The sequence below is a fragment of the Mesoplodon mirus genome, assembly GCF_964341445.2.
Source record: "Mesoplodon mirus genome assembly, chromosome: 12".
In the NCBI taxonomy this organism is placed as follows: domain Eukaryota; kingdom Metazoa; phylum Chordata; class Mammalia; order Artiodactyla; family Ziphiidae; genus Mesoplodon; species Mesoplodon mirus.
In genome coordinates, this window is record NC_138988.1 from 106,084,329 (window position 1) to 106,111,337 (window position 27,009).

At 46.0% G+C, this 27,009-nt stretch overlaps 1 protein-coding gene across 6 annotated transcripts in view; it reads left to right on the top strand.

Annotated features, from left to right (window-relative positions):
- The window catches only part of EXOC2 (exocyst complex component 2), a 154,480-nt gene that overhangs the window by 114,757 nt on the left and 12,714 nt on the right, over nucleotides 1–27,009 (top strand). For all 6 annotated transcript variants that reach the window (XM_082639777.1, XM_082639780.1, XM_082639778.1 and 3 more), the window contains exons 23-24: nucleotides 3,652–3,793; nucleotides 26,677–26,732. In XM_082639777.1, the coding sequence (XP_082495903.1) occupies nucleotides 3,652–3,793; nucleotides 26,677–26,732 (198 nt within the window). The remainder of the gene's footprint in view (nucleotides 1–3,651; nucleotides 3,794–26,676; nucleotides 26,733–27,009) is intronic.

Sequence of the window (27,009 nt, forward strand, 5' to 3'; positions counted from 1 at the left end):
TGCCTTTTTCCCTTGACTCTGATTGATGCTTTTAAGCAGTCCTGGAAAATTCTCAGCCATTACCTTGTCAAAAATTCTCCCCTGTTCACTCTTTTCTCCCTTCAAGAATTCCTGTTGGATCATATCAGACCTTATATTCTCCATGTCTCTTACCTTCTTCTTTCATGTTTTTTCCCTCATCTTTAAATACTCTGTAATGATTAGGAATATTTCTTCAGCTCTCTCTTCTCATCCACTGCTGCTTCTGTTATGTCTAATCTTGCTGAAATTTGCTGTCTATTGACATTTTATTAAAGTTGTTTTTCATTTCCAGAAACTCTTTTTGGTTTTTGTTACTAAGTCAGGGAAAACAATTAAGTTACTCTGGAATAGTACAATTTGAAACATTATACCAGTGTAGGAGATGGTGGTGGTAAAGTGCTTTCCAGTGGCCCTCAGATGGTTCTGTGTAGGTGGCCAAGTCAGCTGCAGGCTCTAGTCAAGTAAACGGAGAGGGACTTTTGCAGTCGGGTGAAGCCTGATTAATGGAATGTGAGCTGGTTAACTTGATTATAAAAAATTCACAGAAAACGAACAGTTGGAGAATATATAGATCATAATCAGTCACAGGTTAGAACCACGGCAGAGGGAAGATGAGGAGAAATGGCTCCCGACAGCACGTCCAGGTGGTCCTTCTGTGTCAGAGTGACAGGATGTCCTGCTTTATCACAGCTTGCTTTTTTGTTTTAATAGTGCCACCTCTACTAGGGATTAAAGGTTTATTTTTTAAAATTAACTATTTACTTGGCATTTATTTTGTCCACATTTGACAAGTTATGGTTCAGTAACGTGAAGGAATGTCAGTTCACTGTCCCGCCATCTGTTTGTAAAGAATTTAAAATATATTAATTTGACTGAAACTAGTAATCCAGATTCACTTGCCTAGAGATTCTGATTATAGTTTGACGAGTTTATTTCTGTAGAGCTGGCTCAGTTAAATGCACTCTTTCTGTCATCTTTGAAATGAAAATAACAGGGCTTTTTTCCTGCTATTTTTTTCTTTCTCAGAAACTTATTTTTTTTAGAAGTATTCCTTCCAAAAAGTTTTTTAAATAGTAAACCAGAAAATTTAAGTTGGAAACATTAAATCACAACAATGAGATGATTTTACGTTTTGTTAACTATTTTGAGTGAGCTACAGACCCTTGTGTAGACACCGGGGAAGCAGGGCATCCGCCATCCGCGTTCTGTTCCTGGACGTGCCCCCCGTGACCACGTGTGACATCAGAGCACCTTGACCTGCACATTGCTGCCGAAGAGAGAGCTGGTAGATCATCACAAGCCTCTAAAATGCTGCCTCCTAACACACTCCGTATTTCTCCACGTTATTACTGGTTGTTGAACTACAGTTGACCTTGAACTACGTATGCACTGGGGTTACGGTGCTGACCCTCCACCCAGTCGTGTAACTTAGAGTCAGCCCTCTGTATCCACCCTCCCTGTCTGCAGGTTCGTACAGTACGGTAGTATTTACTACCGAAAAAAATCCACATATCTGTGGACCTGCACAGCTCAAACCTGTATGAGAACACCTATTTCTAATTACATAACTGTTGAATTAGCACCCTTTTTTCCCCTTTTCCATTAGAGACGGCTGGCCTGGAAGCCGTCTGGCCCCACCTTCCCTGAGAAGCTTTTCAGCCCCTTAGCAGTGCCCTGGTCTCTCTTGCTCCCTCTGCTTCCTTATCGGCCACATTCCGTGAACATTGTCTTTCGTATGTTTTCTTGTCTGTCTGCCCTACTGGACTGTGGTTTCCTTCCTAACAGAGTTTTTTTTCACGTAACTTTCATCCATCACTCTCAGGTGGTGGGTTCATGATAGACAGACCCCATCCTTGCATTTCAGATAGGGTCAGGTGAACTCAGCTGACATCTGTGCTTCTCAGATGGTATGAACAGGGCATTTGAAAAATAATAATCATAGCTGCTAGCATTTATTATGTATTTTAAATGTGCTACACAAGGCTCATAAATTATCATTTCTAATCCTCACAAAAAAATTTATGAGGTGAGTATTGTTGATTCTCATTGTTCCATTTGCTTGGTACCTATCTGTGCATACATTTATTTTCAACCTTTTTTCTTAAATTGAGATATACCTTATATACAGTAAAACATATAAATCTTAAGTGTATATAGATTGGTGACTTTTTGCACAGTACCCACCACCCAGATCAAAATATAAAATGTTCTCCTTGGGCCACGTCCCATGCAGTGGGACACTTGCATGGGCACCCCTCTCACCACTGTCTGACTTCTGTCTGCACAGGTTAGTTTCACCTTTTCTTGAACTTCATGTAAAGTGGAACCATAAAATTTGTAGTCTTCTGTGTCTGGCTGCTTTTGCTCAGACCTAATCATTTCTGAGCTTCAGCCAAATTGTGTGTCTGTTACTAATTTATTTCTTTTATTGCAGAGTTTAGGTAACATTTTGCTTACTCATTCTTGGTAATGGGCTTTGGGTTGTTTCCAGTTTTAGGTCTTTATGAATAAAGTTGCTGTGGGCACTGCTGTAAAAGTCTCTCTGTGGACATTTGTACTCTCTTATCTTACATATATACCTAGAAGTGGAATTGCTGGTCATGAAATAAGTTGATAGAACCTCTGAGTATTCCCAAGTGGGGATATCCTTTACACTCAGCCAGCAACGTGTTGAGTGTCCGGGTGCCCCACTTGCTCACTACCACTTCACATTCTGTTTTATTTTAGCCCATCTCCTGGCTTTTGTTGACGTTCCCTGATAAACAGTGATGTTAAGCATCTTTCTTATGCATTTAGCTGTTCATATTCAGGTACCTTCTTTAGAAGTGCCTGTTCAGTTCACTTGTTCATTTGTTAATTGGGTTGTTTACCTTTCTATTAGTGATGTTAGAAATCTGTGTACATCTTTATCAGATATATATTCTTTGAGTAGAAATTTTAAATTTTGATGAGGTTTATCTACTTTTAAAAATGTTTAGTGTCTTTCATATCCTGTCAAAATCTTTACCTGCTCCAATGACCTGAATTTCTTTTTCCCAGAGGCTTTGTAGTTCTAACTGTTATCTTCAGGGAGATGATCTGTCTCTTACTGAGTATGTTACATGGTGTTCATTATTACTATAATTATACATATACTGTGATAGCATTATAGTATGCATTGAAAGGACAGTTGTGCTCTTTTTTCCTGGTATCTTTTCATGCTGTAGTGTATGGTCTACGACCTCTAGTACAGTCTACTGCCGGCCCCGACCCTGCATTCCCCAGATTCTCACTCCTCCCATGTTGAGGGCTCAGCCCGCCCCCTCTGCAAGTCCTTGGCCCCTGGGTGCTGGTGAGACCAGGCATGGACGCGCAAGGCTGACACTGACCCGCTCTTCCAGCAAGAACTAGTTCATGTGGGCTGACCTTCTTGTGAAGACGGCCCCTGGTCTATACAGAGGACTAATTCTTATCTTGTTACACAACTGCACTAGAGTGGTCTTTATTACTGAAAGTAAAATAAAAATCTTGCCTTTTTGTAGGAAGTTGGTAAAAACTGTTAAAATCTACTGAAGTATTTATTTACATTGTTGTACTTTTTTCTTCACCCTCAAGCAGACAGCTCATAATTCCTCTTATTTGTGTTTATAGGTTAGCATGGCCTCACTGAAAGAGTTGGACCAAAGACTCTTTGAAAACTACATTGAATTGAAGGCAGACCCCATCGTTGGCTCCTTAGAACCTGGAATTTACGCAGGCTACTTCGACTGGAAGGACTGCCTGCCCCCGACAGGTGGGTGGTTTGAGGTTACTGAAGTCTCTAGGTGCATCCAGAGGGGTAAATATGGATTTCCTTTTCTCAGTACAGGCTGAAGATGCTTTTCTCTGAGAGGTTGATTTAAATTTTTATTAGCTTACCCATTTTTTGATAGCTTGGGGTTATTAGTACTTAAAATGGTTAAAGATATTCTTAAATTCCAGAGAATAATTAATTACACCTCATAATGTGTGATCATCTCAGTAACGCACACTTGCTTCCTACGATATTTCTTTACTGCATAGAAATAATAGACTGTGAGTGACAGTTTTATGCAATGACCTTGGCAACCTTCATCAAAAAATTTACTTAAGACGTTTGGTCACTTCTATGGAAGACCCAATTACTGATGCCAAAAAGGTGAAATATACAAGGAAAACGTATGGGAGTAAGATGATTATAATAATTTAGCAAAGAAAATTCAACTGGAGAAGGATGACTGACAGTTCCAGTATTATCGTTTTGACATCAAATGAAAATCACTTAAATCACTTCATAATATGTATTTTAGAACTAACTATTGCTTGTTGAATGAAATAAACTTTTTGATTGATCAAATAGTTGTTTCTTTGTATGAAGTACTGTAGAATACATAAAGCCAGGCAACCTACTAACATCGTTATGTCGATGTAGCATGACATGGAAATGGTTCTGTTCATATTAGACGTCGGTTCTTCGAGGCGAGTGTAGCTGTACCAGTGACCTGCTGGCAGGTTGTTACCTTCATTCTTTCAATAACCGTTGTGATCACCTGTCATTTTTCTTATGTGTTGCTTTTATTAGATGGTGATAACATTGTTTACTCTTTAATACCTTTGGTTTTTATTGTTATTTTTCATATTAGGGGTAACGATACAGTGATGCCAAAATTCTAAGCTAAGAGCCAGAATCATTAAATCAGTAATATTTTATGTGACTGCAGGTATTTAATTCCTGAAATCACCGTCTATAGACATACGAGCCTTTGCTTACAGCTGACCATAATTAATCTTTTTCCTGTAATGCCATTACTCTTGTGTACCCATGTTTTTCTGTGTCCAAACTGGATTACAGTTCACATCCCAAATATATCCTTTTACAGTTTAAGTCAGAGCCTACCAGTAACTTGCTTAAAATTTTTATGGCATTTTCCTGCTCACTCGTGATAAAATCCACAGAGCGGGCAGCGCTGAGTCTGGCACCCGCCCCCTGCGGCCCCTCCATCCGCCTCCAGCACACTGGGCCTCTTGTGGCCCAGACTTCCCACATCCTCCTCCAGGTCCTTCCCTTTGCTTAGACAGTAATCCTCCTTCATGCGTCCTTTTGTCCTCAGGCCTCTACTTAAATATCAGGACACCAGCCATCCACCTTGCAGAGGTGACACGGCCAGTGGAGAGTAGGCATGGCATTTTAGATTTAACCTGTGGGAATTACGTGTATTTTATGTGTAAGATCATTATCTACGAGGGAGAAGGCTGTACATGTGGTTCCAGCACCTTCCTTTGTGTTGGTTGAGCTTCTTAAAGCCAAATCCGTGAGGTCGTGGGTAGTGGTCAGTTATCCAAGGTGGGTGATGAAATGCACCTTCTGTGTAAGCCGGGTTCCTGACTCCACGTGAACAGACCTCTGGAACTTTTGATCTACCGTCCTTTTCAAAACTCTTGGGCTAGATGACTTTGGGAGTTTCAATATCTTTGGACTTTAGGAAGGTAACATAGTGCACATACCACATATTATGTTATATCCCCAGTAGAGATCCCTGCAGAGAAATCGGTGAATATTAGATTAGGAGCGATAACAAGATCCTTATCAGTTCAGGTGAGACGTGCCACCACAAAAGTTTATCACGAATTTGCAAATTCACAAACAGAGGATCTTGCCTCCCGGGTTCTGTGTCTCCCTTGTCTAGACTCCGGCATGGTGCGTGGTGCCTGCTCGTGAAGATTTGTTCAGTAACTGGGGACCCCTTGCAGCTCCCACGGAGCCATGCCCGTGTCCTCACTGCCCCCCCCCCCCGCCTCACTCCCGGCGGGCCCACGCCTGCTCCGCTCGGGGCCCCCTCCCACGCAAGTGCTTTCCCAGGAAGTTCCCCTGTGTGAGCAAGGTTGTTTTAGGGTCCTTTTAATCTCTCTTGTAACTCTTCAGTACACGAACGTAATAGATGTATTTCTGTATCTGTTCTTTATTTCCCTGTTTTGGGGAAATTTTTAAACAAAGATGTGAGGAGATTCCTTTCACATTCCCAGACTTCTCATCATTTAAGTTTTTTATAGAGCAGTGACTGAAAGGTTCAGAATTCCAAGGGTCAGATTGCTGAATGTTCTTCAATAAAATCTCTCCATTTTCTCCTCAAGGGAACAATACCCAGTAGTCAGCTGTGGTCTGTGCTTGGCCCCTAGCCTCTGCAGACCAGCCTGGCTGTTGCTTCCCCTTGGGGGCCTCTCTCCTTCCCCTGTGACATGTATGAATTACCTCACGTGGGCCCTGCTGCACCAAGCTCTTGTGCAGTTAACCAATCCCCAGTTCACAAATGAAGGAGTCGTTATACAGCAGGCCCTGCACACGTGCACACATGTGTGCACACACTCGCACATACGTATGTACACATGCACACACATGCACATCCTAAATGTTTTAACTCCTTGCAAACGGCTTCAGTCATTTGTGTGCCTAACCTGTGCCTCACCTATGATTATCACTTAATACTTACTACCATCTTCTAAATTTCAACTATCCTAAGACAGACAAAGTACTTATTATCTCCTGAGGATCGGGGGGGGATGGCTAGGACAACAGGCACTGAACCCTAAGCTCTGGTCCCCCTAACTGTACTCACAGCCCCGTCACACTCCTCTTTATAGCCCAGCTTCAGAAAGTCGGCTGGGTGGTTCCTCAGAGATTCCATGTGAGGCCCCATGTCCTCTCGTGTCCTCCCGGCATCTCCGGCACCCCTGCGACTCCACCTCTGTGCCGTGGCTGGGTCCGTGGACATGCTCGCTTTTGTGCTCCGTGATCGGAGTGCTCCCAGGCTGCTCCCTCTCCCTGGGAGAGATGGCCCTCCTGCGGCCCCTGTGGTCCCACAGCTGGTGGGTGGCCCTCAGTCTCCTTCCCGTGCCTAGCCTTGCACCCTGGCGTCCCCAGGACGCTGGCTTCCTCTGGGCTTGCTAGTCTTTCCTCGGACTCTGCGTGGTTTCATCCACTGGCAGGAGTGGCTGGTGCCTCCAGTGTCCACGTCTGCAGCCTGATCTCTGGTCTGAGCTTCAGGTCTCCCTCCCGCATAGACACATGCACTCCCCCGGGACATTCCACACCCTCCTCACCAGCCAGGTCAGCCGGGGCTCCCGCTCCTCTCTGTGCCCTGGTTCTGTGGCCACCACCCTCAGCTCCTACCAGGATGCCCCGTGTCGCCTGAGCCCCCACCTGTCTTCCTGTTCCCGGCCGCTCACCTGTTTGCCAGGCCCACCCGCCGCTCCCCTGCTCAACCCTCAGGCCACCCCCCGCCTCAGGCTCAGACCTACCCTCTGGGCCGGGCGCTGCCCACTGTTGTCCTGCTCCGGGCCCTTCCCATGCCTCCTCCGGGGGCTTCCCTGCCCCCCGCCCCCCGGCCTGCTCTTGAGTCCTGCACGTGGGCGGTCACTGTGCCCGCGGCTCCTGTGCTGCGAGCTGAGGTTGGGAGTTCACAGGTTACAGCCTCAGTAACGTGCGGGTCATGTCTCAGTTTATCTTCTGAGTACTTGCTCTGTGGTTCACAGTGATTGTTCTCAGTTGTTTTTCCGATAGGAAAGTAAATCGCGATGTTCTCGTTTCCATTAATCTTCTTGTTCACTTTTTAATAATAAATAGTACACAGTGGGTGTTCATATTTGTTTAACCGAAGTGAGCATGTTAGCACTTGCTTCCTGTGGAAGCTTTGTGCGATCCCTAAATCTTGAGCCATTGCATTTGAATTAAAACACGCACGTCAGGGATACCTGACACGTGAGCAGTTCTGCGCAGCGTCGCTGTGCTCTTCAGGGACAGTTGAGGTGTGTTTGGCTCAATCCTTGTGAGGACAAGGGTGTGGGAAGGGCGGGCAGTGCCAGGCTCTTAGGGTCTTGGGTCCCACTGCCTCCAGGTGGGTGACTGACTCAGACTATCCAGATCCTGCCTTGAAGGGACCTGGGGTCCTTTCTCTGCCACTTCCCATCTTCCCAGCCCTCGGCATGAGTGATGATGTGTACAAGATGATGTCATCATTATCGGGGCCACTTTTTATACAAAATTAAGCTTCTGCTGGCCTTGTGGCATTGAGTCCTGTGGCTCTGTCTTTCAGATAAACTTCCGGAACAGACGCACACACCACTGCTTTGTCAGCCATTCATTTACCATTTCTCTGGTTCCAAAGCCTCTTAGAAATTGTTGGTTTTGGTTTCACTTTTATAAACCGTATTTAGTTCTGTTCTTGGTGTAGCTTTGACTTCGTGATCCCCAACTGAACCTCAGTCTCGCATAGTCATATAGCGATTTTTAGTTTCTTTAAAGATGACTGAAGTTTTGAGACCTCGTGTAAGGTGAACAGCCAAAATAGTTTGACTTCAGTCTTCCAAAATCATTTCAATTAACAACTTCAGTATTATCCTTAGAATTTTCATCTCCAAAATTTCATCCAAAACTGAATTTTACAAATCACGTAGGTAACCGATTGTTTATTGCTGTAGTTAGCAATAAGTTTAGTTTCTGATACTGTTTGTGGTGATTTTTTAAAAAAAATCCAGTTGATTAATTTCATGATTCAAGAAGAGATATTCGTTAAAGCCATAGCTATGCTTTTTTTTTTTTTTTTTTTTTTTTTTTGGCGGTACGCGGGCCTCTCACTGTTGTGGCCTCTCCCGTTGCGGAGCACAGGCTCCGGATGCGCAGGCTCAGCGGCCATGGCTCACGGGCCCAGCCTCTCCGCAGCATGTGGGATCTTCCTGGACTGGGGCACGAACCCGTGTCCCCTGCATCGGCAGGCGGACTCTCAACCACTGCGCCACCAGGGAAGCCTCATAGCTATGCTTTTTTAATCTGACAGTTGGATATTTAAATTATCACCTCTTTATTTGTATATATGGCAGGAAAGATTATTCTGGTTAGTTCTGAGTCACTTAACTGACTGTGTCGTTATTATTATCTGCAGTTATTAAGAGCTCTGAGTATTTGCATTTGATAGGTTTTAGCTAAATTGAGAATAGTCTTAGTCTTCATTTACGAATACACGTGGAAGTTCATATCTTTAAAACGTATTAAATAAGAAAAATAATCTTTCCTAAAACTTTCTCAAATATTGGTGTTCTATCTAAAAGGCATTCAAGTTTACATATATTCCTAAAGATACTTAATAAATGAATTTAAAATTAACCATTTTTATAAAGGTAAAGTACTTAACTGATTTTTTAACTCAAAAGGCCTTTTTATTAATTGTAGTCATTGACATTATCAGGAGGAGGGAAGACATTTATGTCATCGGTGATGTGCGTGAGTGGAGTGCCGGGTGTTCATGTGGTCAGCCGACTGCTTGTGTGGGATGCGTGGAACCCGGAGCAGAACGATTTCCACATCAATCGTATGTGAGATCCAGTATTTGGAATACTGAGACTACTCGAAGTCTGTAATAAAATATTCCTCTCGTGGACAGATAGAGAATTTGCTTTTCATTCACAAATTCAGCTAGTATTATCAAGTCTGTTACATCCGAGGCACTCTACATGTTTCCCGAGTTGTTCCTGCTTCCAAGGTTAAAATGTGGTAGAGAAGCTGAGGGTGGTGCTGCGTGTGAGGTGAGATGGTGGCTCTGACCCGGGGGAGTTGGGATGCACCCGTGTCCCCCCTCGAGTCATGTGGCCTGCTCCCAGTGGCACCAAGGAGAGCAGGGCGGGACTCAGGAGGGACCAGCACTGCCCGCCCCCCCCCGTGGGGGAGCCCTGGCACCAGCACTGCCAGGGCAGATCCCGAGACCACGTCGTAACCTTGGCGTCTGTACCTGTGCTGTGTGCTTCTCTGTTTGTTATGGGGTGGTTGGCGGTATGTGTGAGGGCAGGTGTTTTGGTGAAAAAGATCACAGCATGAGGTGGCAAAAAAACTAAAATAGATCCGTCGTTCTCTTGTGATTTTTATATCCATTTATTTTTTTAAATTATATCATCTTGGAGCCCTTGAGGTATTTTTTTAATCCTTTAAAGTTAAAAGCCAGTGCGTTATTGGGGGAGGAGGGAATGTGAAAAATAACTTCTGTGCTGTTCGTTGACCGTCTGATCATCTCTTATTTAAGTTATCATCGTTCTTTGCAGTTACCTAAATATAATATATAAATATAAAATAAATAATAAATAAAATAATAATAATAATAATAAAATAAATATAAAATATATTTCCACTGCCACGCGAAGAGTATCTTGATTGGTTATTCTATGTTTTCTTCCCCCAACACTTTTCTCCTAATACTCTTGGGATTTTAACTGGATCCTTGTATTTGAGCGCGCTAACTGCACTTACCTCTAACTAATGGCACTTAGTTAGCATGAAGAACTCTGAGGTAGTGGCCAGGCTGCCTGCCACTCATCTCATCAGATCAGCACCTCCATTTAAACATTCATCTCATTAGTTGTTAAACTGTAACCACGCCTAGGGAGAATCTTTTTCTGAAAGTTCTTGGGGAGTTTGCTAAATGCTGGAACACGGCTGTTGCGACCCTGCTTTCTGGATCCTCCTGACAGTTGAGTCGTCGTGTCCGGTATCAGGGAGGAGGGGAAAGAAGGGACTCCGGCCCCATCGCTGCCTCCGCCTCCACAGAGGGAAAGAAGGAGAAACACCGTCTGGATCTTGGGGCCTGGGGAGTCCCGATGAATAACCGTCTTCTTCTCTGTGCAAATTTCGAACCGACTGAAGAATAAGACGCAAGAGTCAGCAAGTGAGAAGGCCGGTGCCGGAGGGTCAGAGTGAGAGCCCAGCCCCTCCGAGAAGCAGCCCCTCTGCCTGCTTGCCACCTCCCAGGGGCAGGGGTAGCGAAGAAGCAGGGGACAAACCCCCATGCACTGCTGACCCCGCCAAAGGTGGACGAAGGCTGTCCCTCCCTCTGGGAAGCCCCACTCAAACCAGAAGGGCGGGGAGACACCGTTCTCCTTTAAAGCACCAGACGTGAACTTCCAGCAAGAGGTGGCTGGCTCTGGGTGTGCGGACAAGAGATAGGGGCTGATTTCAGCAAACAAAATTGTTCTGTTCCACTTATAAACAAGGAAGCAGAATTACTTCAGAATCTAAATATTAATTCCTATTGCAAATAAAATACTGCGGCCAGCAGTTCAAGGGTCAGTTACAGAGACGGTCTGTAGAAAAGGAGGGGACTCAAAGACGTCTTTCCCTCCGCAGCCCACAGCCTGCCTCTGGTTTCTGGGCGGGGGGGCCCAGCCCTCAGGGCCTCGCCCCCTCCCACGCTCCCCTTCAGTCCCACCCCACTGTCTCCAGGCCCCCAAGCCACCCCCGCTCCATGCCCGCAGCCCTCGGTGGTGCCCAGCACTGGGAGATCCTTCCCTGACAGACTTGGTCCATCGGTTGGTGAATGAGAAACACCTTGGCGGAAATTACTCAAGCAAGTAAAATACTAATTTACAGTTCAGTTTTTACCCTGGTAGGTATTTTCAACAGAATGTCAGATTGAATTGTCTCTTAATTCAGCTAACGTTGAAGAAGAGAACTTTGGTTGATTACATAAGAAAACGGTTACTAAAAATAACATGTGGACTACCCATTTAGAAATAATTAGAATATTATAAAATTTTATATCTATGTATAAAATGAGAAAATCCTAACACCAAAGGCCTCTGAATGTCATTTCACCTTTCCAGAACTATTCTGAAGACTGAGGCGTGCAGAATTCTGAGGGCGCCTTTACAAGCGTCACATTCTTGGTGCCGTTTGTTGGACACTCTAGAAATCTCTTCTCGAATGTGGAACACAGGTGGTAACACCCAGTGACACGGCTGTCCTCTCGTGCCTGTCTTCGACAGGTTTCCTGCGCCCTTGTCATGGGGTACTTTGGCACACTATCACATCTGCTTCTGATCGAAACAGATGCCAGTCACGTGAACTCCACCTTTGAAGAGAGACATCCAAGTCAGTAGTCTTTCCCGGTACTGAACTTCTCAGAAGGAGTAGTTTTATCAATTCCTTGGACTGTTTTTCTTAATTTCATTTAAAGCATACTGTCAGGTAGTTATTAATAAACTTGTATTTCATCTATTTATGAGAGAAAAGCAATTTTACATTTTTCAAAGGAGGATGGTCCTAGTCAGTCATCTTTTTTTAAATCACACTTTCATCATTTAACTTCACTTTTTTCCCAGCCATTTTCTCCTTTTTTATAAGCAGTTTCATGCATCATTGTCAGTGCTGTGAAACCGTTTATACAATGCTTCGGACATTTGGTTACAGTTTGTCTGCATTTTTCAGTAAAGCTAAATGTTGGCTCTGATGGTATTCAGTGTGAAATGTATTAACCTTGAGAGGACCTGTGGCCCTACATACTTTCTTCATTGCATGTTTTATCTGTTGAAGTATTTATTTTATTGTGTCTTAAACTGATAGCTGTTTGGCACCAGGGTAAACTAACGTGCTGTTTTGCAAAGGCCATTGTTTAAACTTATTTTGGACATTCCTAGACATTTATCACAATAGAGCAGGGAAGTGCAGCTCCTGACCTCGTGGCAGCTTCTGCAGGGCCAGTCTTCTGCCCCGTCCTCCAGATGAAGGATCATTTCATCTACACACAGATCAGATAAGGACTGATTTCTTTAAAAACATAACCTCAGTACCATTATCAGATCTGGAAAAAATAATAATTCATTAATTTTAGCAAATATCCAGTCAGTGTCCAGAATTCTAATAAGAGCTTTATTTTAGATAGTTTGCTCAGATCAGGATTCTGTCAAGGTCTATGTGTTGCTTTTACTTGCTGTGTCTCTTAAGTTTTTTTCTTTTTTCCTTCTCTAGGGCCCCCTCTTCAGCTTATTTGTTGGCTAAATCAGGTGGTTCTATAGATATTCTCACTTTCTGGATTTTTCTTATTGTTTCCTCATGGTGTCATTTCACATGTTCCTCTGTCCCTTGTGTTTCCTATGAACTTGTGGTTAATAAAGAAGCTTCATCAGTTTCAGGTTCAATTTTGTTTTCTGCCACCAGCAGTTCATTTGATTGTCTCCCTGTTTCTGATATTAAGATTGAAAACTGGATTCAAGTGTTATCAGCTTGTTCCACCCTTTAAAATTTTGTCATAAACTTGTCATCTAATGGTTTTAGCACCATGGGTAATTGTTGCCATGATCTGTTGTTTCCTTAGAGATTGCAAACTAATGATTGGTAGCTGGAGCACAAAATTAAAAAAAAATTTTCATCAACTCTTTAGTTACTCTGAAGTACAGTTCATACAGGAAAGGCAGGATAAATGTTTGATTTTTCTCTTTATTTAGAGTTTTCAGAATAAGTTGGTTCCCTTGTGGTTTTTTTTATTAAAAGTGATGAACAAGGTGTATTTTTAATTATCTTCATTAATTCATACCTTGAGCATATTTCATGAGTTTCAATTCATTGTCATAGTCACTGTTGTTTTAATAATCAAGCTGTTCCCTCTCTGGCTGGGAGTGCCCCCCACCATGGGCCCCGGGTCTTCCCTGCTTTCTGTGGTCCAGTTGTCCCACCCAGTGTGTGCCTTCTCCTCCCAGACGTGGAACCAGCCGTTGGATGGCAATGAAATGATATGAAATACAGAAAAACTTCCTCTCTCTTAACTTTGTTCTGCTCTTTCCACATTGTGTCTCTGTCCTTCCTAGGGGCCCCCTGGCTTTTTTGTAATCCCTCTCACTCTCGTTAAATCGCACCCAAAAGTCCGTTGCTTGTCCATGATTGGACAGGCACCACGTTACCTGGTGGCTCTGTGTCCCAGTGGTACCATCGCTTCCCTTCAGGTCGCACCAGCTGGCCTGTTGCTTAACGTCACATTCCTGCCCGTTGGCTCATGACGGGCTGTGTCCCCTCTGGCCAGTGAGGCCTTAGGAAAGCTGCATGGATATTCTGTAATGACGAGTATATGTCCTATGGACAGTGTTAGGGATTTTTTTTCCTCACTTCACCTGATTTTGTCTGATTATGACCTAAGAGTCTTCTTCTAAAACTCGTTTACACACTTCACAACTGTGTGTGCTGTGGGAAACAGCAAGGTAACGGATACTCATATGTATCCTACCATTTTGGCGTTGCTTTCTTCATCCCAGCTATTTTATTCCCTGTGACCTTGGCTGCCGTGGAGGTTAATGCTCACTCTGAACTTACAAGTATTTGTCTTCAGACAGTCCTGTGTGAGGAGTTTTAAAGGGCGCTGGAGGGTCTGCCTTTGTTCTGGTCTCCGACTCGGGGCATGACCTGAGAGCCAGTGAAGGCCCAGTGCCCGGGCACAGGGAGCTGACAGCTGGGCCGGCCCCTCTGTTTGGCCACAGCCCAGCCAGCAAGCACACCGGCACCACGCTGGGGGCACTGACAGCTCGACCGACAGGGCATTGGGCCGTCATTTTCGTGAGTTTAGCCTAGATGTTGTAGCTACGTTAATCTCCACAGAACCAAAGCCATGGCTCATATTCCCCTAGTTCTGATAAAGGAGATGGCTGCAGAACACTGATTAACTTTAATGCCTCTGCTCTCGGCGTTAGCTGCGGGTTTTAGTGGAGTGCTGTAGTAGTCTCAGTGTTTGGATGGATGGGGTGCAGTGAGCAGACAACTCCAAACTGTTGCTTTAACCTGAAAATGGTGGCAAGTGTTCACTTTCCCATTTACTTAAAACATTATTTATCACAATAGAAAGCTGAGGTTCATATGATTCCAAATGTTGTATTTCGACTTCTTAACACAAAAGTGCTTTGATGTATTAGTCAGTGGTTAACAGAATCTAAGGGACTCCTCCACCAGACTGACCCTCACGGCCTGGCCCAGGTCCTGTGCGCCCGGGGAGCATCACGGCCTGACCGTACCGCGCACCCAGAACCTGCCAAGCTTGCTCTCGTCCAAGAGAGGAGGATGCACACCTTTTGGGCTCGGTGAGAAAACTAAACCATAGAGCAGCCTTGGGACGCCTCACTTCCTCTAGCCTGTCCATCCAGGGCTAGAAATGCCGTCTCTGTCTGTGTCTCTCCCAACACCAGGCAAAAACGTCCGTAACCATCTTCCCTTAGTAACAAGCAGCAGAGGCCAACCGCCCGTAACCACTTGGAGTGCAGCTTAACAATCAGCCATTTTGATGGCTGTTTATTCTGCACATTCCGGTGGGAAACTTGTGAGTGTGTGTTTTTTTTTTTTTTGCGGTACGCGGGCCTCTCACTGCTGTGGCCTCTCCCGTTGCGGAGCACAGGCTCCGGACGCGCAGGCTCAGCGGCCATGGCTCACGGGCCCAGCCGCTCCGCGGCACGCGGGACCCTCCCAGACTGGGGCACGAACCCGCGTCCCCTGCATCGGCAGGTGGACTCCCAACCACTGCGCCACCAGGGAAGCCCGTAAGTGTGTGTTTTTAAAACAATAACGTCTCAAATGTTTCCTGGGAGCCCACAGTAGAAAGGAGACCCACAGGCCTGGAGGGGCTCAGAGACCTGCTTCCCTCCCCTAAAGCCGAGGACTCTTGGTTGACAAAACTGGGACTTGTCTCTCTGTCTCGTTTATCAGTGAGGGGATTAATCGGGCAAACCCCCCATCTCTCCACCAGGTAAACAGGCCAACAGTGGGACGGTTTGAGGCTAGGTGTTAGGTGACGGGAGGAAGACATCAGCAAAGCAGTTCCTGTCCCTAGGAGCAAGTGAAAGGTGACGCAAATAAAATCTTCACATTGTGCAGGAAGTTTACTTGGGATGTGAGTTTTCTTTTGGATCAATTTACTTAAATTTTCTGTTAATATCTCATACTAATAAACTGTTTGAGTGACAACCAAGGTAAATTCGTGAACATGATGTATTTGAAAACTCACTTTTCATTTTTGCAGTTGCTGTCATTTCTGATTGCAAATGGTGTGACAGCCTCTGATTATGGTAATAAGAACTTCAAGATTACACGTGGAATGCGTGTCAGTCTGAGCAGGTTTGCGTACTGAAGGAGTGTGATGATAGGCCTTATGAAATCACAAAGACACCTTCAGAGACTTTAGATGTGATGGAAGTCAAAGGAATGAACATGCCTGCGCTGCACGGTCGGGTTGTATTAATGAAAAGAAAAAATGGTGTATATTCTTGGACTTTTCTCTCTTTTTTTCCTTTGTGCTGTGGCTTTTTCATCTTATGCTAAGGAAAATAGGCGTGGAAGCCCTTTCTTTAAACTAGAGCACGTGCTGCTTTAGGATACGAGGGCCACCGTCCAGCAAGGTGGCACTTAAACTGCTGTGGACAGCGGGGTGTGTGGTGGCGCTCAGGGCCCTGCTCTCCTCTCCGCGCGAGAAGACTGGCGGAGCCACGGGGGCAACCAAGCACCTTGGCAGGGACCCAGCCCCATCCCAGGGCGCCGGGGTGGGTGTTTCTGCAGACAGCAGCCTCTAGTACAGCTCTGCCTGAGGTAGCCGAAGGCTGGAAGCAGCTCCAGAGCCCGCCCGCCCGCCAGCAGTGGGGTGGGTGCGTGAGCGTGATGTGCTCGTCCAGTCAAGGTCTGTGTGGCAGGGAGACCCTCCCACACGAAACCAGGCCGTAACCTTGAGGGGAGCCGCAAACTGTGCTCCTCCTGTGGAAGTTCATCCCTCTGCCTGCGTGAAAGCCAGCACCTTGCCCAGGGGAGGTGGAGGTCAGGTAGTGGCGAGCTGCCGGGGATGGGTGCGACGGGCGGGGCGCAGGAGGGCCTGCTGCATCTCCCTCGGGATGCTGGTTACCTGTGTGTGCGGAGCATGCGCAGCATCACGTTGTACACAGGAGTTACATGCTTCCCTACGTGTGAGTTCTACTTACTTTGAAAAGAGGAGAAAACTCCTGTTTGCAGACTTAAAAACCTTGACAGCAGAACGTCACGATTAGCAAGTATGGCCACTTGACACCTCTTCCAAACTCACATCTTTGTGCGGCGCTTTGTACTTTCTCAGCTCTGAAAGCCAGCTCAGACTCAGACCTTTAAATCGTTGATTTCAATTCAGAAATGCTTTTTGTGTGGTTAAATGTAAAGCTTAAAAAAATTGACTGTGATGGACTGTTCATCAGAGTCCCCTTTTCCTCAGCGGGAGGGGTGGTCCTGCACTGCCCGCGGGGGACAGGCGTGCCGCGTGGAGGCCGGGGCCCGAGGGCCGCGTGCTTCCTGCTCTCCCTGCCCTGTGCTGAGGGAGGCCTCCGAGAGCGGAGACGCCTGAGTGAACCCCCTCCCCACAACCCCATTGGCGTAAGACACTATTTTCCCTATCGGGCAGACTTTTTAAACTTGGAGAGTAAGAAAAGTCTGTGGCTTGTTCAGAGCAGTACAGCTGTGTCTTCAGCCCAGTTCTGTCTCCAGAGTCTAACTTTGTCTTCTGACTGGAGAGGTGCGGGGGGTGAGGAAATGGGTCAGACCAGAGGGGCGACAGTACCGTGTAACTTTGTATGTCCTACCGTTTGTAAATAGTTGGATTAGAAAGCGCTTTCCGCCTTCCTTTGTCTGAGGTGCATCTTCCTCTCTGCCGAGCGCGGCCCACCAACCCCAGCCTCCCGGGCTCCCCAGCTGCAGAGACGGGCAGAGGCTGGCAGGAGGCCGGGGCATGTCCGGCCTGCCTTTCCCTGGACCGGCAGTGGCTGATTCGGGGTCATCTCAAAGCATGGCAGACTCGTGAGGTTTAAAGTCCTGAATGATGAAGGTACTGGGAAGGATAAAGGGTTGCATTCGTTTTGGGATGAGGAATCTGCACAAACCTGGTACCGGGCCCTAAGCAGCGAATTCAGTAGAGTGGTAACAGCAGCTTTGGCAGTGAAGATGGAAGAGCAGCTGAGTAATTGTCAGTAAAGTTTTCAAGAGAAAAAATGATATGGATCTGAGATGTTGGAGTGAAGGTTTTGCTCTAGAGTCAGAGAAGCAACATCCTGTCCATGAAGGGAACCCCCTGTGGCTTTGCAGGCATCCCTGCGGGAGTCTGGGAGCCGGGCTCGCCCAGGGGTGCAAACTGACGTCTCTGGCCTCCACCTGCTGCCCCCCCCGCTGGGTCTCCATCGTTCCGTAGGTGCGGGCCAGGCCTGTGGGTCCCTCCCTCACAATTAGGCTTCTCCAAATGCTGACTTAAAAGACCCATTATTGTGTCAATGAAGACTAAAATCCAAGTGAAGTCTTGGCTTTCCTGTTTTTTCTGCCTTCCCCTCTATTCCAGCTCCACCGTCTTTGACTCCAAGGTCTTTTCTTTGGTTCAATGGCAGAGACTTGCCCTACTTGGATTTCACTTCTCACACGGTGGGTGGAGCCCGGTGCTGAGACCGGGACTCTGCTCTGCTCCGCCTTGATGGCTCCAGCGCCAGCGGCGGGGCTGCTGGGGGCCAAGCCACCTGCAGCGGCCACGCGTGTCCATCCACGGCCACGGGCTAAGTAGTGGGGCCGCAGTCCTGAACCAAGCTGTCAGGCTCCAGAGCCACGTTCTTTGGCCTGGCTTCTCTCATAAGCATTTATTAAGTTTGATTCCATTGAAGTCATTCTTGGGGAAAAAAAAATACTCCTAGAGATTTTGAAATTTGAAGCTGTCAGTACTACAGACCTTTATGAAGTATTATATACAACTGTAACACCTCACAGTGTGAAACACATTTGCATACGTAGAATGAGTTCTACTTTCTTGTCACTTTCACTTTTCTAACTGAAGTTGCCTTCTAATGAAAACAATTTTTCTCTGCCAAAAGAAATTGAAACAAAGGAATTTGATTTATGTTAACGTTAAATCAAATTTTTATATCTTTAAGTCTAAAATTCAGTGTATCAATGTTGAAACTGGTATTTCATGCTAAATGTATAAAGTATTCTGTAATATTTTAGGTTAGTATAATTCATAGACCACATAATTCATGTAGTTTTACACATCAGACTTTAACTTTGAAGTGGGAGAGGTTGTGATTCCCTTACCCATACTGGACTCTTCAAAGCTCCTTGTCTCTGAAGTTTATGAAGGCTAAACTCTTACGAATATAAATCCTTTCTTACAAATGGAAAAAATAAGCCATGAAATAATTTTACTGTTATTTTCACTGCTGGTGATATTTTGTTTTGTCTTCATAGGGAAAAGTTTTCTTATTCATATTTAAAAGCTAGGAGATATATTAATTAAAGCAAAAAAAAAAAAGGATTCTGAGAAAGAAAACAGAAAACTGTAGAGGCCATGTCATTCATTCATATACTACACGTGAAGGGTGTCCTTTCCACCCCAGGTATTCATTTAAAAATCCTCTACATTTCAGAAGACATTTATCAATTTAGAAAAGGTCATTAATTTAAGAAAGCGCAAACTAAAACATAAAGACTTGGACCTAAAAGCCCATTCTCTGTTCCAACAAAAGCTGATTTTGTTGCAGAATGTTCAGGCCTTTTTAACCTGTCCAACAGTATTGATACCGTTCTGCTTGCCTTTTTTTTTAATAGGTAGTAATTTCAATAATGTATCTTCACACTGTAATTGCATAGATAATTTACTTGAAAAAAAAATACCCCAAAGTTCTTTCATGTAGTGTTTCAGTTTGACCAAAAAAAAGTACACTGTGGGATATTTATAGTATTTTTCAATCTATTTTTATCTGTAGACTAGGACTGGTAACTGATTTAGGGCATAAGGGTTAAAAACAGGAAATGTGGTTTATAAAGTAGGTAGTATCTCCAGAGTTTCCAGAGTTAGATTGCTTTTATTACTGACTGAGTATCGTGTTTCAAAACAACAGGAGGCGGGGCACCTTGAGACCAGTCTGTGTTTGGAGGATGTGACAGGAAATGCTTCAGAGGAAAGCTTGTGTTCCTGGTACAGGTCAGGGGGGTACCCATGTTTTCTGTACACGCACTGTCTTTCTGTCCAGCTCTTTCTCAGATACTCTTTATACAGTCAGATTGAGTATAAGTCTTGTGCAACACAGTAAATTTCCTTTGACCTTTGCATTTCGCTTGTATTTTTCTTCTAGTGTTTTAATGGAAAGTTTTGTCATCATCATAGTTGAGGAGCATGTGTTATGGTTATTATTAATTACAGTAATTAGAGAATCCAAGTTAAGAAAGTAAAAAGGCATGAAGAAGCAGGGGTTTAATCTGGAATAGCCTTTTCAATGACAGGTTGGCAGAACCAGTCAAAACCCAAAGCCTTTGACTCAGCAGTTCCACTTCTAACAAGGTGTCTTAAGTCAGTTATTCTACGAGAATACAAGGTCTGATGTGGTTGTGTCGTTATTTATGACGGTCGATACTGAAAGGCAGCAGGACTGTCGAGTAGTAGGAGAGTAAGTTATGAATAAATAAAGTGAAAAATAAAACAAATAAATCAGAATAAATAAGAAGATAAATACCTTATGGCAGATCTGTGCTGTAGAATACCAGGCAGCCATTGAAAACTATAAGGTCAGTGTGTGTGCACGCTGGCATGGAAGAGTGTGTGTGGTGCATCATGGAAGGAAGCAAGCAAGTTTCAAGAAAAGAATGTGTACTGTAATCTCATTTTTTATGGAAAAAATTTATATTCGTTGGAAAACATCTGGAAGAATACACACCAAACTAGGGAGAAGGATAAAGGGAAAGCTAATTGGACTTGTATGTTATTAGGAAACTTACATTTCTGTATCTTAATTCCTTACAATGAGCAATTAATTTTTTCAAATTAAATTAAGAATGTAGGCTTGATCAATTCAAAATTGTTCACTGTTCTGTTCTTTAATGTGGACATTCTCTAGAGGGGTCTGCCTAGCAGTTTGCCACACTTATAAGAAGACTCAAATCTGCCTGTGTAACACTTTTTAATTGAATGAGCATTTTCCCATACTTCAAGGAAAACCTGAAGTTTCAGTGAATTAACTGGTTTTCCAGCCAGGGTTTAAATCCACGTCATTGCATGCCCCCGTGTGCATCACCTGTTGCAGGGTGCAGCTGGGATTGGCACATAGGAGCGCTGCTTCCTTTCCACCTGTCTGGGAGCATTTCTCCACACGCAGTGCGGAGGGTTCTCATCAAGCAGAAGCGCTCTGTCTTATTGCTGCCAAACAGTTTTGTTTCAGGCACTTGCTTTCTTGGGGGCTGTTTCAGAGATGAAGTGAGGCTCTCTCCTGTGGAAGGTGGCCATGTTTTCCAATCTGGCTGTGTCCCCAGTGGTGTGTAAGCCCTGTGAGGAGGGGGCCTTTGTTTTTTGTGGGTTTGTTCTTGAGGTCACTCCGTGTCCCCAGCACATGGAATAGAGTCTGGCATGTAATAGTAATAGGCACTCAATAAAAATTTTACTAGTTATTCCAAAATTAAGTGTCCTCCCTATTTGATTAAAACAAGTAACTGACAAATAGAGCAAGAAAAGAGACTTCTTTTCCACTTTGTTTTATGAAAAACAAGACCATAGTTGGCAAAGATGTTCTGAGGTCCAGGCCCCCTTACGAGAAGCCCACCCTGCGAGGGGCCCAGAGGCTCTTGCCCAGAAGGGCTGGGCTCTGCCTTCTCCGTGGAGAGTTCCCACCTGGGCCACTGGGTGAACTGCTCAGTGACGGCCTGGACTGATGCTGCGTGGTTGGGGGCACTTTTTTGGTCAAATAGCATGACACATTCTAATTTCACGTTCAGAGCATTGAGGAGATAATATTGTAAATACTTAGAAGCTGCTCTCATTCTGTGTCTATAACATGGGAAGCTGTGGGGGAGGAACCTTTCTACAAACACTTAACTACTGCATCACAGTAAAGTAGCTCTCGTCCGTTTGCTTTATTCTTCCTGTGCACATGCTCACGTTGCCAGCTAGTCCCGTCAGGTCAGCACTTACGACCCGCTGCTGTTGAAGCCGAAGCTGAAGCCAGCACATCTGCCGAGTGTTCATACGTTCTGATAAGCCGAGCGTCTTCCTAGGTATCTGGCACAGTGAGCGTTGAGTGAGTGTTGAATGCTCTGTCATTTGGAGCAAGCTTTTTTTTTTTTTTTGCGGTACGCGGGCCTCTCACTGTTGTGGCCTCTCCGGCTGCAGAGCACAGGCTCCGGACGTGCAGGCCCAGCGGCCATGGCTCACGGGCCCAGCCGCTCCGCGGCATGTGGGATCCTCCTGGACCGGGGCACGAACCCGTGTCCCCTCCATCGGCAGGCGGACTCTCAACCACTGCGCCACCAGGGAAGCCCCCTGGAGCAAGCTTTTTGCTTTAGGATGTAGCTAGGAAAACGTATTTAGCCTCAGCAATTTTCTGTCCTGCTATACCTTCTTTATTCAAGTTGTATTTTTCAAATGGATCCTGAAAAATTGTTTCAGAAAGACTGTCTTTGTTTTCTTCAAGGCGAGACCAGATGCATTGTCCAGATTCTGCACCGTGTGTTTCAGAAAGAGAAATCAGTGTATATTTCCTAGTGGTTATGGCTTCTAGCTGACTTTTTATTTATGTCTTAAGAAATGGCACCTGAAATAGGTGGGCTTCTCTGGAGTCCTGACCCCAGGGTGTGTGCGTGCTCTTCGGTGGGGAGGGACGGTCTCGCCTGTTTGGCTCACGGGGGCGCACCCCACTGGCCGTGCCCAGCACATGTTTGAAGAATAAGGGAATAAACACACATCACATTTTCATAACAGCTTTGTTAGCAAAGCAGATGTTGTCATCTCTACCTTGTGCAAAGTAGGCAGTTGTCTAGAGGGTGAACTGATTTTTGTCTTATGGCCGCATCATTTGTATGTAGGTGAGCCAGGACTTAGACCCCGAGTCTTCTGAGTTTACACTGAGTGTCCCTTCTGTCACCTTGATGAACTTGAAAGTCATCATTAACCATTAATGTTCATAATATTAAAAGCATACAGATAAATGCAGTGGAGAGAGAGCATGTATCACTGAAGTTCACTAAGCATGGTCCCTTTGTCAGTGTCGTGGACCCTTTGAAAATTGTAACCAAAATCCACTCCTGATCCCACTCCGGGCGTCTGACCACAGTCCCTGCGGACGCATCCCCAGCTTCCCCGCCTGCCCTCTGAGGCCTCAGCCACGCGGATGACAAAACGTGCCTGCAGCTCTTCTCGGAGCTTCCCCCGGGCCGGGGGGTACCCTCTGGTGCCTCCACTGTGCCAGGCCTCTTGTGCTTCAGGTTTGAAAGAGCCTACATCCTCCTACAGTTGGATTTGGAGCAACATTTTAAAGCAGGAAACTCAACAGGCGGTTAGACCCAAGGGGCAAATCTGCATTCAGGCTTTAGAAACACACCCGAAAGTGTCAGTGTGGGCCCTGTGAGGTTCAGGGCAGGGGCTGGGGAGCAGGGCCACAAGCAGGGTGACACTGGCCTTGTGTCTCTCCTTAGAGGGAGGAATTGAGATTCCGACCTCAGAAGACCTCAGTGGTCTCATCTGTTGCACGCTTGTGGCCTTCAGACCTCAGTCCCTGGACACGAGGCATCTAGGCCCCAGCCCAGTGCCCCTGGTTGCCTCCACCTCCCCACCCCCGCACACCACCCCTCACCTTTCAGGAAGATCACAGAACAGGGACAGCAAGGAAATGGTTCACAGGTTAGCGTCCGTCGGAGAACAGCGATCATTTTTACAACACACAACTCTTCCACATGGGCACCTGGCACTACTTCTCCCTGCCCCTTGGACACAAATATGAGCACCCAGCACCTTGGGGTGAAACTCGGGAACTAGCACTTCGGGGATTTACGCACATTCTGCCTGGAGGACCCAGTGCCCAAGCACCTCCGACGTGTGTCCGGAATGTAGTCGAACCAGCAGATTCACGCTGGGTGAATGAATCCATTCCCTTAGCGCTAACCAGTTTCAGCACAGTGGTTAGCTGTTTGGAGGGAGGCTGTCAATGATTGATTTTTGTATTTTTCAGTTTTTATTGTTACCACACCAGCACGTGTGTTGCTCCGGAGTTTGTGATCATGTCTCGCGAGCTCCCTGGGGCCGCCTGCTCTTTCAGACCTGCCACTGCCCTCTGCCCCCTCCTCATGGGACTGTGGGCCCCCTGCTCCCCTCTTGACGGGACTGTGGGCCCCCTGCCCCCACTCCTGATGTGACGTGTGATGGTCCAGGAGCAGCTGTATGTCCTCTCATGCCAGGACCACAGCTTTTCCCTTCTCTGTTTCCAACGTTACCCCCTTTTATTTTTTCTAATATTTATTTAGTTGTACCGGGTCTTAGTTGTGGCAGGTGGGCTCCTTCGTTGCGGCTTGCAGGTTCCTTATTTGTGGCATGCATGTGGGATCTAGTTCCCTGACCAGGGATCGAACGTGGGACCCCTGCATTGGGAGCACAGAGTCTTACCCACTGCGCCACCAGGGAAGGCCCTTCAGTGTTACCCCTTGAAACAGTTGTTTGGGAGGAGGGTAATTATTTCATTCTTTCTATTCATCAAAGGAAAGTCTCCAGGAAAGATCAAGTGTTCTTACTTGTGCAAGGCTGAGGTGCTATGCTCCTCCCAGCGTGTTACCCTGTAGCCACATAAAACGGGAAGCTCGATTGCTTTTTCAAATTTTCTATCAACGCACACATGGTCCTGATGCTTAGAAGCACCTGTGCTCTTATTCTTACCTCCACAGCTGTGTGTCCGGAGTTGGATTAGTGAGTTAGATTTACCTCTTCCTGGGGGGGCTTAATGGCCGCGCCTAGACCCGTGCTGTTGCCAGGAGCCGCCTTCTCTGGGGCAGCGTGGGCATCGGGCTCAGGGCGAGCGGTCACCCACACGTAACCTCAGCTTGCTTCGTCCCAAGTCCAATTTTCTGCTTCTCAGGCAGCTCTCTGGCCCCACTCGTCTCTGTTCCCTTGAAGAACCTGAGGAGCTCACAGCTGCCCTCATGTTCCAGGCACGTGGCTGGGCCCAACTCCTGGTGCTAGTCCCAGCAGCACTGACAGGACCCCGGTTTCATGGAGACAGAGGCCGTGGGAGCCCCTCCTCTGGCTTACACCCTCACTGGCCCAGTGTCGGGCCGAACTTCCAGTAACTGTGTTTTCTCTCTGTACGTGCGTAAGCCAGCCCTCCACACGGTTGCAGCTTAAAGACTCGAGACCTGAGTCCAGTGGTCACGGAGTTGACCCGAGCCCAGCGGCTGAAGCCTGTGGGCCCCGTGCTTGTGGCCTGCCTCACGCCCAGCCTGGGGCCCTGGGGGACAGCCCTCCTCTTGTGGGCAGAAAGCTTTCCTGGTCGTCAGCACAAGTCACATGTTCTGCCTTCGCTGATATGAAGACTTGTTACTCTGCAGCTGTCCTTTCTCTCAGGAAGAATCGACCTGTTTCTGGATTGTATTTAATTATTCTTCAACCAGTTTTCTCAGTCACTCCGTCAGCAAAATAGAGTCAAAAACATCTGCACCTCCACATCCCCAAGAAATATTTATGAGGTTGGCTCCTCAGAAGAAAAGCCGTGTGCCTCCTTACACACCAGGGTACATGGCAGAACCAGAAGCTGGCTGTGTATTGAGAATCTGCAAATGCCAGGTCAACAAGGTGGTTGCAGTTCAACTTCCCTAAATAATCAGTAGCTTGGACGACATTGGAAAAGATCCTCCTCAACATCATCATGATTTTGCAATACAGTAGAATTTTCTGTTTTGTAGAGAAGGAATTGTCAGTTTGTGCAATTCTAGAAGGAATCCTGAGAGATTAATTCCACTCCAAGTGAAAGCCATTGTTTTGGAGTTACAATAAAGCAGCATTTTGTTTTTATATTTTTTTTCTTGCAAAATAGCAAAGAAGTTCTTAAGGAGACCTGTGAACACCAGGACCCCCTCACGGCAGCCCCACACGGGTGCGTTCTCACACTCTTGTCAATAGAAGGCGAAGCTGGGTCCCTGTCTTCCTGCCTCAGGTCATTGCTTGTAGAGAGGAAGCTGGACTGGCCCCACGCCCACTGCCTGCAGACAGCGCTCTGCCCTCTCGTGTGTGCCTGCCCTGGAGGGCAGCCGTGCCATCCTGAAGTCGTGGGTTTGTCCAGTCTCTAACTTGCTTTACAGAATCAGGTTGGAGTGTGTCTTTTTCAGAAGTTTCACCCAGAACTAATTTTTTTTTTTTCTTTTTTTTTTTTTTTTTTTTTTTTTTGCGGTACGAGGACCTCTCACTGTTGTGGCCTCCCCCGTTAAGGAGCACAGGCTCCGGACGCGCAGGCTCGGTGGCCATGGCTCACGGGACCAGCCGCTCCGCGGCATGTGGGATCCTCCCGGACCGGGGCACGAACCCGCGTCCCCTGCATCGGCAGGCGGACTCTCAACCACTGCGCCACCAGGGAAGCCCTAGAACTAATTTTTTTAAGAGCAAAATAGTCATTCTGCATAATAATTCGACTTTTATTTGGAAGTAAGGTGCTATAGTAGATGTTTAGCATATGTTTCATAAGCCTCGGTAAATATCCTCCTCTGTCCTCTGGTTTTTGTCTGGGGTGTGTGTGTGTGTGTGTGTGTGTGTGTGTGCGCGCGTGTGTACATATGAAGAATACTTGTACGAAGAAACTGAAGGGTAGTTTTAAATTTCACTTTTGAAGCAGACTGATCAGTAATTACAGAGAACAGAACAATGACAGAAATGGAAAAACAATGAAAGAAAACTCCTAATTAACTTAACCTTTTTAAAAAATAACTTGACTGAACATAGCCCTCGGGCCATTTGGCTCTCAGGCGCCCTGGGCCAGTACTGCCCCTCTGTCTCTCCTGGAAGGTGTGGGGCAGGTGCAGCCACAGCAGCGCCCACACTCGTGTCTCCACTAAATGCCCTTCCCTCCCCCGTCTGATTTCAGGTGTCAGAAACTACTTAAAAGAAGCATTGGTGAATATAATTGCTGTGCATGCAGAGGTAAGCCGTCCTTAGCTGTTCCTAAGGGACGTGGGCAACTGGAGAAAAGAAGAGGAGGCCAGTTCGATGGGTTTTATGTTGGTCTTTTTCCCTTCAAACTGTATTTTTGGTGTAAATAAAATACACCCCTCGTTTCAGCGCACGCACGTGTGTGTTTTAACTGTGAGAGAGTCTTTTTCTGAAATTGGGTATGTTTTTTTCTCATAATTAAAACTAAACTCATGAATATTTGAAAGGTAAAGAGAAGAGAGATTGAAAGGATGTTTTTCCCTAACTT